Raw genomic sequence first — 14,608 nt, 5'->3', positions numbered from 1 at the left:
TGTTTGATTTATATGCTGTAATAAAAGTGAGCAATTAATCATTTAATACTGATATTTTATTTGAACTTTAAAAAGGGAAAGAGAATATTTTATTTTATTTTATTTTGGGAAAGAGAATATTTTAACAAAACCTTGTGTATAGTCTAATTTTGATTCATTCAGAGAACAGTAAAAAAAAAATATGCCATCCAAAAAGATAATTACTTTTTGTTCCATTTATTACTATAATACTACTATTAATTTTATTTAGAGATTTGCTGCCCCCAAAAGATGAAAGCACTTTACCAAGGACTCAGGATTGGTGACCAAATGTAGCCCTCAAGGGGCCCAGTGTTTTTCTTTCTTTCTTGTTTTTTATGGGAATAAAATTGCTTTACAATGTTGTGGTAGTTCCTGGGGATCCATGTTTTTCAGTCTTCTAGAAATAAATTCCCCTGTGAGACCATCAGAAGGGTGCTTGCTCTCAGCAACTTCTACCCACAGTTGAGACCACACTGTACTAATTTGTCAGTCAGTCCACTATACATACACAGGTAAGATGGCCACACTGTGGACAGGACAGGTGACTTGCCGAAGGTCTTACTGTGAAATGGGGAGTAAGCAGAGCGATGGCCTATGTCACCCCACTGTCTTCTCCATCATTCTTTAAGTCAACAGTCTCCAACAACTATTTCTGACTGAACACTCCTGCCAGATACTATATGATTTCATATATAAGTTATATGTGCATATATATTTTATATGCATAAAATCTAAATAACATATTATTAAATTACATACAATATATATTCTAAACATACAAAAAATAGAAAATATACAAGAATGAGATGAAATTATACAAGAATGAGAGTGAAAAAGTTGGCTTAAAGTTCAACATTCAGAAAACTAAGATCATGGCATCCGGTCCCATTACTTCATGGCAAATAGATGGGGAAACAGTGGCTGACTTTATTTTTTTGGGCTCCAAAATCACTGCAGATGGAGACTGCAGCCATGAAATTAAAAGACACTTAGTCCTTGGAAGGAAAGTTATGACCAACCTAGAGAGCATATTAAAGAGCAGAGACATTACTTTGCCAACAAAGGTCCATCTAGTCAAGGCTATGGTTTTTCCAGTGGTCATGTATGGATGTGAGAGTTGGACTATAAAGAAAGCTGAGCGCCAAAGAATTGATGCTTTTGAACTGTGGTGTTGGAGAAGACTCTTGAGAGGCCCCTGGACTGCAAGAAGATCCAACCAGTCCATCCTAAAGGAGATCAATCCTGGGTGTTCATTGGAAGGACTGATGTTGAAGCTGAAACTCCAATACTTTGGCCACCTGATGTGAAGAGCTGACTCACTGGAAAAGACCCTGATGCTGGGAAAGATTGAGGGCAGGAGGAGAAGGGGACGACAGAGGATGAGATGGTTGGATGGCATCATGACTCAATGGACATGAGTTTGGGTAAGCTTCAGGAGCTGGTAATAGACAAGGAGGCCTGGCATGCTGCGGTTCATGGGGTTGCAAAGAGTCAGACACAACTGAGCGATTGAACTGAACTGAAATGAAACAAAATAATTTAAATTTTATTTTGCATTTATTAATGCAAAACCCTTCTTGGTGTCACTTTAAAGTATTATATTAACTGAAAATGCTTCAGTCAGTTTTTCAAATATTGATTGAATATAATGAGGCTAACCAGTTAATTCAGATATGCTTTTTCAAGGACAATTCATTTGAAAACAAACATAATCTGTATCTGAGGCAAAGATGATGTTCAACATCAAATATTTTAAAGAAATTCAAGTTATGGCATTTTGGCTTAGATTTTAAAATCTTTCATAACCACTATAGCTGTTATACTACCTCTATGGCACATATGCTTTTAATTTCTAATCACGCACACATGAAACTTTTCTGAAATTGGAGTTTCTCAATCACAAAACTGGGTGAAAATAAATCTCATTCTCATAGAATATGAATTATTTCCAATCATGACTCCTTTCAAAAGAATATGTTAAATTTAAAACTCACTGACTAAAACAGCTATGATCCCAAATAAGAATCAAGTAATAGGGAGGGGCAAGATAAGGGTGTAGGCCAAATGGTATCCTGATAAGTGGAACCTAAAATATGACAAAAAGGAACTATCTATGAAACAGACACACAGATATAGAGAACAGAACTGTGGTTGCCAAGTGGGCAGGAGAGGGAAGAATTGGGAGTTTGGGATTAGCAGATGCAAACTATTACATATTGGATGGATAAACAAAAAGGTCCTACTGTATAGCAGAAGGAATTATATTCACTATCTTGAACCATAACAGAAAAGACTATGAAAAACAGTGAATGTATACGTGTATAACTGAGTCACTTTGCTATACAGTAGAAATTAAACACATTATAAATCAACTATACAGTAAAATTTTTTTAAAAACTAAAACTAAAGGGGGAGTATGTGATTAAGAGACAAATTACTATGTATAAAATAAAGAAGCAAAAAGCATATATCATACAGGGAAATACAGTCATCATTTTGTAATAACTTTAAATGGAATATAATCTATAAAAATACTGAACCACTGTTATATACCTGAAGTTAATGTAATGTTGTAAGTCAACTATACCTCAATTAAAGAAGGAATCAAGTAACCACTAATTCCCTCATTCATATAAAAGGTTTCTCCTGTGTTCAAATCATATATTTTCTTTACATGCTCGTCCTTTAAAGAACATTTTTAAGCCCTACAAAATCCTATGAACACTGTAGGATTATACTGTGATTTAATCCTTAACTAAAAACATCTTTAACTGTAAATACCCAAATGCGTTTTGAAAGAAATGTCATCTCCACCCTTATTAAATAGCATTTATTTTTTTTAAAAGCATACAATATACGGCTACTAAGGGTTTTTTTTGTTTCTTTTTTTTAGGCTTAGCTATCACTTATGGTTCACTTATATTCAGGTATGTAAATTAATGTAATTAATGCTATGGATTTCACTTCATGAATATTCATAAGTACAATGCTACTGTAGCTGTCATCTCTATTAATGACTGTATACTGAATTTTTAGCATTTAGGCTGAAAGAAAATCTCAGCACTAAGAAGATCACCCACCGTGAACAAATGGGCCAAAGGAAAGAGGCACTCTTTTCCTTAAGGTTATGATTATGATCATGAAGGTGATATTTAACAAGATTAATTGTTTTTCAAAGCACAATAAGAGCTGAAAATCTTAAACGATTTTTAACCTGCTCTCTAAAAGCTATGTGGATGATAGAAAATGAGGAAATGGTTCAAGATCTCATTTGCAGAAGAGAAAGTTCTTTTACTCTGTTGTTAACCATAACTCATCCTATAAATGAGAATTAGATAAGGCAAGATCATGTCAGTTAACAAGTCAAGCACCCTGCCCAAACCAAGCTACTTCACGTAGTATGCCAACCCAATAAACAGAAGTGCCTCTTCCAAATAGTACACTATTGATGAACAGAAAAAAAAAGAAGGAAGGGCTAAAGTTTTTTATACTGAGCATGGGTTGGGGCAGGAGGGGAAGACTAGACTTTATACCAACTAAAATGCATGACTGTAATGGCAAAACGTGCTGTGCTAAATCACTTCAGTCCTTCTCTTTGCGATCCTATGGACTATATTATGCCTGCCAGGCTCCTTTGTCCATGGGCTTCTCCAGGCAAGAATACCGGCATGGGTTGCCATGCCCTCCTCCAGGGGATCTTTCCAACCCAGGGATCAAACCCACATTTCTTATGTCTCTTGCATTGGCGGGAGGGTTCTTTACCACTAGGGCAACCTGGGAAGCCCCCTAAAAGGTTAGGGAAAATAAAACAAAGTTCTTTTGTCTGCAAATCACATCTACAAATTTAACACACCTGAATTTGAGCTCACAAAACAAGATTATAATCCAAAGCTGTGACAGTCTATGAGATGGAAGGAAAAAAAATTATATATATACATACATATACACACACACATATATACATGTGGTGGTATAATCACTAAGTCGTGTCTGACTCTTGCAATCCCATGGACTGTAACCTGCCAGACTCCTCTGTCCATGGGATTCCCAGGCAAGAGTACTAGAATGGGTTGCCATTTCCTTCTCTCGGGGATCTGTCCCACTCAGGGATTGAACCGCTGTCTCCAACCCACGTCTCTTACACTGTAGGGAGATTTTTCACCACTGAGCCAGCAGGGAAGCCCACATTTGCATATATATTTCTCCCTAATGCTAAACAATATATACTTCTTTCTGACTAAGAAGTGAGGTTAAATTGTGTTAAAAACTGTAATAAGTCTTTAATTCTAACATTTTAAATGAGGTAAATGGTTAATAAATAAACAAATCTAGTATAGAAAGTCAATCTCTTCTGAGAACAGACTTCAATTTATAGTAATATTATCACAGATGACAGGTGTTAAAAGTTCAAAAAAAAAAAAAAAAGAGGAATCAGTAACTGAATTATAATGCTTCTATTTACTCAGCAGCTATTCAAAGTTTTAAAGAAGGTCTATTAGAATGAAAAATACACACTCTTATGTCTAAGAAACGCTATACATGAAACAGAGGGAAAAATCATTCCAATAATGCTCTGACAGAACCCAAGCCATCTTACATTCCAAAAGTTTCTTGTGCGAGTGGGCTGCAGCTTAAATATAATTTCCCATAGGAACAATACTTTGAAAAAGTATGTATATTCCCAAGCAGGTCCATCGTAGATAAAATTTACCCCATATAGTTGAAAAAGTAATTACGTGATATACAGTAAAGAAAAAATAAAGTTGTCTACCTATTCTCATATTGGACTAGAATCAGTCTTTAATCTCCAAAGCACTTCATGGTCCAAAAATGTCACATTCTCTTCCCTCTGCAACCCACCTTCTTTTATTTAACTCATTTTAATCAAATGAAAATTTCCATTTTTCTCATTGGTCATCTCTATACCACAACATATCTACCCATTCTACTACTGATAACACATTGCAAATAATGTTGCTACACACATTGTTTCATGTTCCTTTTAATCAACATACTTATTCCTGTGAAGGACTACACCCAGGAGAGGAACTGTCAGGTCACAGGTCTCTTCAACTGTAGCTGATACACCCAAATAATTTTCAAAGTTGAGATGCCAGCAGTATACGACAGTTCTCACTCCTCCTCCTCCTAAACAACACTTGCCATTGTCAGATGTAATTCTGGCCAATCTGGATAGTATAAAATGGCATCTAATTGTAGTTTTAATATGTATTTTTTTCTGTTTACTAATGATTCGGAATTTTCTTTCCCCTCTTTCTTTCTTCACTCCCTGCTTCCTTCCCCCATTTGGATATCCTCTTTCTCTTCTGTGTAGCCTGTCTTCTCACCCTTTCAGTGATATGTTTTAATGAACAAAGGTTCTTAAATTTAATGAAGTTTGACTTTTTTTTTTTTTAATGACAAGTATTTTATGCCCTGTTTGTAAAAATCTCTATATTTATCATTTGATTATGAATATAATCTCCTATGTTATCTTCTCTAAGCTTTTATTTTTCAAGTTTAGAACACCCCAGGAGGAATAGATTTTGGGGTATGCTGTGGGGCGGGAATTTTTTTGTATATGATATCCATCAATCAAAATTTTTTAAAAAATATAGAATTTCAGCCAGCCCAAAAATTTAAAAAGTGAAACATTTCAGGCCATAAAGGAGAAGACACAAGATATAATTCTTCCTCACTTGCCATTCTTCTAAGGAAAGTAGATGAGGGTGAATGAAGGAGTTGTGTCATATCTATATGTGCGTTTGACTTGGAGTTTGCTCAGATAGCCTTCTCATATTTAACCACCACCACCACCACAATAATAGCAGTTAACATGCATTGCATACTTAGTAGGTGTAAGTGCATGATCTCATGTAATTCTTACAATAATTCTGTGAGATGGATACTACGCTCTCTATTTAATAAATGATGAGACTGACACAGGAAAGATGTTACCTAATCGGTGCCCAAGTTCTTAAACTGTGTCTCTCTCATAACTTTTATTTCTAAGCTTGGAGATCCTCCATCATGCACACGTGTTTTCTTAACTTTCACAGGTTGAGATAACACAATATGCCATTCTTCTTATTTTTTGTCTAGTTTCAAGAAAATTCCTATAGGGGAATACTCTACATACAAAATGTAAATAATTATGTACTCCTAGTTTGATAACATAGGAAAAATTACAAGAGAATCAAAAGTGTCTTCTGGAAGTAACATGGACATAGTTATGGTTAGCACTACTGTGATTCTGTGGTCTAGAGAAGTTTTAAAAACAAGTCACTAAAATTGCAGTCTATATGGCTACCTTAGAATGCTTCATATTAATAAGCTTAAAATAATTTAACTAAGAAAAGCTTTTTCTAGACTGAAAACTGCAGAAAGTGTATTGCTTTGTTTGCTGTAAGAACTTAGGCATATTTTTATATTATTCTACTTAGGTCCTAGCCTATATTCCTTATAAAGCCTTTAATGTTACAAGGAAAAAGGGAGATACATTAAAATTTTTGAAAAAGAAAAAAATCCATTGCTTCACATAATTTTTACAGGATGCAGGAACTTGAAGGATTCTTAGAAAGATCTACAGGTACTCATTTTACTAAATGAGAAACCGAGGTCCACAGAAACTTATACCAGGTCCCAAAGACAGTAAAGATCAGATTTTACAATGGCTGTAACTAGGGATATTAATTTGAATCCCTCTTAAATAATATTCATATATCTATTTCCATGAAATTCTAAAAATTATTTATGACTTGAGTTTTATTTTTTCCACGTGTTGTTTTTACAATTATTTACAGGAAAAAAAAAAAGATTTTAAATCTTCATTTTTATTTCTTTATTCCAAACTCTCAGCAATGTGTGTGTGTTCAATCGTTCAGTCATGTCCAACTCTGTGCAAGCCCATGGACTGTAGCCTTCTAGTTCCTTTGTCCATGGAATTTTCCAGGCAATAATACTGGAGTGGGGTACCATTTCCTCCTCCAGGGGATTTTTCCGACCCAAGGACCAAACCCACATCTCTTACATCTCCTGCATTGGCAAGTGGATTCTTCACCTGTGCCACCTGGGAAGCCCAACCCCTCAGTAATAAGACTACCCAATCTAACTGATATGTGAAAGGAAAAATAAACAATACAGGCTCTGAGCTTCCTCCTTTGGGACCAATATGAGTATACCCAGGATGTCTACCTGTTCTCTGGAGACTGCAGGTCCCCATGCCATTCAACCAGTTAGGGAAAAGGAAGAGAAGGCACTCTACCACCACCCTAGATGGCAGTCAGAAACACAGTGAGAGATAATGGTGGTCTCTATCACTGCCCATTTTCTAAGCAACTGACAAGAGCTTTGGGCATCAGTGCTGCCACTGAAGGCAGGCAAATCATCTTCTAATCTGTCTTCAAGAAAATTTCCAACAGTAGCAGAGTTACAACACCTTCCTAAGGAATCAGAACTATGAGCAACGCAGACTTAGGGCACCAAAGATTACAAAAGCAAGCTTCACTGATGGCCTCCAGCAAAATAGCTAGGGGCGAGAAAAGCCAGTAAAATAAGAAGAGCGCCAGAAAGGTTGAAAGAGGAGGAAATGAGTTGGGTTTTTTAATTCATTACACTGTTTTTAATAAGCTAAATGAGATATTCCCCTGTTAACAATTATTAAGGACACCCCAAGGAAAGCTTTATTCATAGACATGTAACACTAAAAAAAAAAAAAAAAAAAAACTCCTTTTGAAATGAAATTTTTCAAACTTCAAGAAAAAAATGCTTATTTATAAAATGTGTACTATAAAAGATAAAATTATATTCAGTAAGAACTCTTTAAATATTTTAACACATCTCCAAATTTTAAATAATTTTATTAAATTTTACTATAAATCAATGAATCGGAATAAATCCACCTATTTTTTTTAAAGGATCTGAGAACTTATAACAAAAATGAACTTTGAAGGCAGCAAATAAGAGTTTTTTACTACTAAAGAGGCTAAATCTCAGTGGGTTACTGATATATTTTAATTTACAGGAAGCTTTACTACACCCCAAGCAAAGTATTAACATAAAATGTAGATATAAAAGCAATTAGTTTCCATTTTCAATTTACTTACCTGACTATAGCACTATTATAAAGACTTTTAACTAAAATCCTATTTTGTAAATTTCTTAGCAACCTTTAAATAAGATCTTATAATACCTATGAAGTTCCTGATTATTACACAGAGTAAAACTGAAAATTCTAATTTGTTTCAGAGGCAGAATCATCATTCCATGGAGCTCAAACAGAAGAAAGTTTTGCTACTAAAACTTCCCACAGTGAACGACACTCAGATACCTTGATCTTTTGCTAGCACATCTGGTTACTCACCAACATGGTAGCAGCAACATAGACATGGGCCTTTTCCATGGTACGCCAATGTAGCTTTTCTCTCTCTCTCTTCTCCCTCGACTCCTGTCTTCTTCCCCTCCATCTCCCCTCACCCTCCCCACATCTCCTAGCCTCACAGTGTATCACAGTCTTCTAAAGAATCATGAGGGACACAGGTCTCATGTCTGTTAGACAAGGACTAGCCCTCCTATAACCTTCATCCCCACCCCCAAAACTATGTGACCACCACTGCAACTGAGGCTTCTTCCAAATGCCTCAAAAATAGGGTTTCAGTTTAAAACAAGATTTTTAAAAAATCTGCTCAATTCTACTCTTCAAGGTAATATCATGGAGTTTATTTTCCTACTAAGACAGTATTTTTGAAACCAGAAATAAGGCTGCATTAACTTTACAGGACTCAGAAGTTATTGTTTTTATCACTCTTAACATAAACAAAAACTAGTATTATCAAAAATGTAATAATAATCAAGGTTTTCTTTCTGGTTCATTATTTACATAGTTTTCCTGTGTTATTGTTGTAATCTATAAGACACTACAGTGAAAGATTCTCAGTCAAAGATTCATTTCAGTAGAGGAATGTCTTGTATTTTAAAAACCCTATAAATACCAGTTTGATAATACAAAGTGAACTTCACACTAATCTTTAAATGTCACTAGACAAATGAAAGGAAAAGACTGCTACTCTGGGGGAGGGAAGCCAAGCCCATATATGTCTACACTTTTATCTTCCTCATCTTAAAAAGCTAAAAGAAAAAAAAAAAAAACAAAACACAAACATAAATCTAGCTGCCCCATAAGAATACTCAATAAGGGTGAGGGTAACAGTTCTATAAAGGTCATCTTTGAGTTAAGTAAAGTCTTTCTGTAAATCATGTCTTCATTTCCATAGATTTAGAAAGTTCAGGCTGTCATGTCCATACTACTTTAGCATTTTTCAAGATGATTCTGTTTATGAGATGCCTCCTACCTGTCTCTGAAGTTCTGCCAGGTTGTAAGGTAAGGCTCCTTCAGCCAGTGGGGCTATTCTCTCAATATCTGCCAAAGTCAAGCGTCTTCAGGCAAAAATATGGGAAAGAAAGAACTATTAGACACCGACAGACACCTCATACTAAGATCACCTTTCTTCAGAAAGAAAACGGTGAAAAAGAACTATGGTTTAAAAGTAGTATTTTCCTATTCACACAGATCATTTTAGTAAGATGGAAAAAAAAACTCCAGACTTTGCTTGCCACACAAAAAGCAAAAGACTCTAAAGAAATAATAGAGAGTACACAAATTTAATGACTCTCAAGATAGATTAAAAAAACTAAAGAAATAATTCTTCTCAGAAGCAAAGTATAAACACTGTTCAGTTCATACACATTGAATATATTTCTTTAGCATACATCTTTAATGCTTAAGTGCAAAGTATCTTGAGAGGGATAAACACAAAAGTGATAGATACTGGTTGCTTTTAAGGGTAGAAGGGAGAAGGGGTGAATGGGAGATGTTTTTACAGTGGGCTCTTTTAAACTCTTTGAGTTTTGAACCGACTGAATGAACTTCTGTTTTAAAATAAGTGTATTCCATGAACCAGGCAGTAGGTCACTTCAGATCCAGTTTTGAGAAGCACTCTTTGCAAGCTTTTATTATCATGAAGGATGTTCAATACCTTTACTACAAATGTAAATTCTAGATGGATGAGGTATGGCCTGATATTTCATGTCAATCATCAAAGACTGGCTGGTTTATTCAGTATCAACTCCAGCTTGACAATTTATTATGTAACATGAAGGCAATAAATTATCTATGTACACTCAACTTCTACTAGTCTTCAGTTCTAGGGTTAAGACCTATTTTTCAGATATGCCTACACTTACATAACTGCTAAAGCTGACTAAGAAAATCTGATCACTTAGTAGATCATGAGTCCCCTATCCCAAGGTCTTACTGGATACCCACAGACAAAGCTTTTTCATCTGGATTTGTGTAAGACTTCACAAATGAAATACTCTCTATGTGCTTTGGGTTTTTTCAATCTATAAAAGAGACATAAAACATCTGAGCTTAATTATGATGAGAACCATGATAATAATGTCACAGGCATATTTCAAGAAAATGATACCCTCCAACACAAAATGGTATATACTGTTTAGGAAAATGTCCACTCACAATGAATCAAAAAAGGTTGTAAGATTCCTGAGCATGTACTTCAATTTATTTTATAAATTTAGGCAAATAGCCACAAATCTCTAAAAATTTCTAACCACCTCTACAGAGTCCAGATTAAATCAATTTTTCTGTCCCTCACTTACTTCTCATTTCACTCTCCCCCTCCTATATCATTCTTCCTTCCCCATTTCCCTCTCTCATACTCTTCAACAACCCTTACTGCCTTCTTTACCTCTCTCTCCATTTCTTCCCTTCCTTTCTCTTCCCCTCCCCTTCTTGCTTTCCCTTTCCCTTCCTCCATTTCCCCCTAACTTCAGTCTGTCTTCACCTGTCTCATCCTCCTCCCCTGTTCCTCATATCTGCCTGTGTCTTTTTCTTGAAATTTATATACTGAGCAAACTATTGTTTAAATGAACTAAAAGAATACCACTGCTTCACATTAAAGTAACTGTCCTAAAAATTATCATGAGGAATTACTGAAATAGTTACCCTGTAGCATTATATAAGTCTGAAAGCTGGTACAGGATGTCAATTTCTAGTGGGGTGACTTGTCCATAGCGTATGGCACTCTGGGCAAATTCCTCTGGAAGAAAAAGAAAATACTTTAAAATCTTCAAAGACTCTTAACATAAAAAAACTTCTACCTTAACTATTATCTGAAAGCTAAAAGCATTTTGGTATTATTTTTTAAATCTAAAACTGAATTTCAATATCTAAGTTCAGCTACATAGACATAACTACCAAAATATGAAAACTGGCAGAAGATAAAATGTTAAGATGATGAAACAGTAAAGCAGGTAAAGTAATTTCAGAAGTAAAACAATCTCTTTAGATTCCTCTAACCTCATCTTGTTTATTTGCTTTGGTCTCCAGAGCTACAAGATAAAAGAACTGGCTCTTCTCCAGTCACTTAAAACATCCCACTACAATTCAGCAAAAGGAGTAGTCCTGCCCATCTTTCTGTGACCACTCCTTCCTCATACAAAGAAGCCGTTGCCACTGACCTGTTTGACAGACTGGGCCAAGGTTCTTTTTAAAACTGTCAAAGCCACTTTTCCACTCCTGACCTCAGCATCCCATTAAATCCAACTGGATTTTTGGAGACCATGATGGTCCAAGTGAAATATACACACATTGGTAACATACTTTCTAGATGTGGCTTCACAGTAGGAAACCCAGATCAACCTTTCGCCCTAGGTAAAGAAAAGTGAAAATGCTGAGATTCAAATCAATATGTATTTTAAAAATCTTACCCTTTGTGACTTCAACATCTTTCCTTGTGCCAGCTAGAGTGCTATATATCTTACGAACAAGCTCCATGTTATTCAGTAAGGAGTTAAATGCATTGAAGTATGAGAAGCTAACCTGGTGTGAGATACTTCCTCCGGCTGCCTAGGAAATGACAACACAGAAAGTTAAACAAACAACAACAAAAACACATTTATGGACACTGAACTTTCTCAGAGAAGAACCAAAGGTGTCTTTGTTACTAAAATGATAAACAACCAGTCGATAAACACAAGAAGGTATCATGCTGAAACACTCTCAGTGCATTTCAAGCCCTCAGGAAAGTCTACGTAATTTAGGTGTTAAGGAAGAAAAGCAACATCTGGAAGTTGGACTTCATGGTTCATCTACCTATAAGGTCAAAAACAACAAATATAATTATCACAGATCAAAACCAATGATTATTTAAACAGGATTTCCAAGACCTTCAACTACGAAACTCCTGCTATTTCTGGATAATCCAAACCTCAACATACAATATAAGAAACATTTTTTAAACTTGCTTTTTTTTTCATACCCATATACAAAAACCAGTGGTAACTTTAAATTTTAAGACTATTTCACTTTATCAACTTTACTAATCTTTTCTTTTTTAAGCTCCTTGTTATAATTAACATATAGAATGGTCTGTACTGAGCTCTGGATCTCTATGACAAAATGTAAAACTACCAAAAAACTCCAAAAAGATGTAGAGAAAATCTAGGGAGGATTTACTTGCTGTAAATTCGTCTTTAGTGGAATAGTGCTAAAGAGGCTCTCTCATGCCTGGGGAGGAATGGGGACAATACAGCCTACCCTACTCTGCAGGGTAGGAAGTAACTTCTCCCTCTATCCAACAGTTGGACATAAACTCAAAAGAGAATATTTTTCATAGCTTGCAAACGTTTAATTTCTAAGCCGAGTCAGAGGAATCCAGATGATTAAAAACATTCTCTATTAAAAACTCAAATACTTATGGAAATAACAGTGTGATGACCTTAATCATAAAGATCTATATTAAGGACAGCATAGGTAATGATGGGCATATGTTCCCACCCCCATCCCTCACACACAAGCCTTAACCCAAATATATGTGATACTTGTATTAGCCTGAATTTGGATACCAGTGACCCAAAAAGCCAGATTCAAATTATTTAACATGTTCCTCCAGAAACTGAGATGGCATTTGGTAAACTGAGGCTATAACAGGTCTATCTAACTCAACTGGAAAAGATTAAAGGGGTCCCCTCACCCCAAGGTACTGAGTCCTTCTCTCTAGGATTTTCTTTTCTTCTCTCCTCTCTCTCTCCCTTACTTTCTTTTCTTCCTCCTTTCATGTTTTTGGCTAGGGTATGAGGTGAGGGTAGGGGAGTGGGAGATGGGTGTCAAGGAGGTGAAATGTGTAGGAGAAAGTGACATGCTCCATGTTCAAATTCACTGAAGAAAAAGAACAGAAGTTGATCCTTATACCCTGGTCTAAATCAGGGATAATGATCTTCAGCTGAGACAACAAAAGCGCTCATTGGCTTCCCTCCATTTAAAACAAGCAGCAATCAAAAACTTACACATAAGTACAATACAGGAACAAGAAAACTGGTAAGTGAGGACAGTTTCACCATTCTTTGTGAGGAAGTGGATGACATCAGTTTGCTATTGGCCCGGATGCTTACTTTACAGAGTTTAGCAGTTTAGAGAACAAAAAACTGTCTGGTCCATGCAGACTGAATGCACAGGTGAAGGGGCAGAGAGAGGAGTGAGCCACAGAGGCTGATGCCCACATATTTCCTCCATACCTTCTGCCACAGCCATGGTTATTAAAACAGTGTAGAGGTCAGTGATGATCCCTCTAGCAAACAGCACCCTGCAGGCAACAAAGGAAGGAGCCATCCTTATAGCAAGGCTTTGGGAGCCTGGTGGGATGGAAAGAGGCCAAAGGTGAAGGCAGTAGTGTCTGTGAGAAGTACTGCCCTCGGGAAAAAGTAATTGCACACCCTTGTCTACACACTCCCCTGTTTTCTTTAGGTGGAATCTGTAAATGGAAATAAACAATTTGGAAATATGAGAGCAAGACTGTGGTGCTGATCTGGGGGGAAACTATTCACTATCACCACCCCCCACACACACATACCTCCCTTACACACATCTGACTACCTCCTACCAACCAAGAGTAAAGTTACAACAGATGAGAGGCAGACACGCCGAGGGACGCAAGCCAGGACAAGGGTTTCAAAGGCTTAAGGAAACAGAAAGTTGAAGTCATTGCTTTTCACTTACTGAGACTAAGTTCTCCTCCACGAAGGGAGTAAGCATGTGAGACCGGATGGTAACCATGATGTCACTGAAATCCAGACCAGAAATCAGGCCACTTTTGCTTTTGTCTTTGAGAGCAAAGGCTTGCCTTGCATGTTCCAATTGTAGTTCCTGGGGGGAGAAGTCAGAAACAGGGCCTGAGGCTGACTGAAGCATACCCCAAATATGTGTTTTAGAAAAGCATGGACATCCTTCCTCTACATGCATTTACTTTAAAAATGAATAATACACATTTCTGAATGTACAGCAAAACTCTTCTTTTCAAAAAGCACATTTTCCTGAAAATATACTTATTACATGTTATTCCTCAGGAAGAAAAGTGACTCACAGAATGTCAATAAAAAAGGAGGGGAAAAAAAAAAACACCTTTGTTTACTTGAAAAGTTTTCATTACTGAAAACAGAGTATCTTTTTAGTGCTTTAAGTTCTGCTTTTAAAATATGTAGTAACTCTCCTGCTTGAAGAAGTTATTGTCAT

General features: G+C 36.1%; 1 protein-coding gene across 1 annotated transcript in view; it reads right to left on the bottom strand.

Moving 5' to 3' along the window:
* The window catches only part of SLC25A12 (solute carrier family 25 member 12), a 96,601-nt gene that overhangs the window by 29,373 nt on the left and 52,620 nt on the right, over positions 1–14,608 (bottom strand). Inside the window, exons 6-9 of the mRNA XM_061135726.1 lie at positions 14,096–14,242; positions 11,809–11,947; positions 11,045–11,138; positions 9,372–9,456 (exon numbers count right to left, since the gene is read on the bottom strand). Coding sequence (XP_060991709.1) covers positions 9,372–9,456; positions 11,045–11,138; positions 11,809–11,947; positions 14,096–14,242 — 465 coding nt within the window. The remainder of the gene's footprint in view (positions 1–9,371; positions 9,457–11,044; positions 11,139–11,808; positions 11,948–14,095; positions 14,243–14,608) is intronic.

This window comes from Dama dama, chromosome 33, assembly GCF_033118175.1.
Source record: "Dama dama isolate Ldn47 chromosome 33, ASM3311817v1, whole genome shotgun sequence".
NCBI lineage: Eukaryota > Metazoa > Chordata > Mammalia > Artiodactyla > Cervidae > Dama > Dama dama.
Note: the sequence above shows the minus strand (reverse complement) of the source record. Positions and strands in the feature narration are given on the sequence as shown.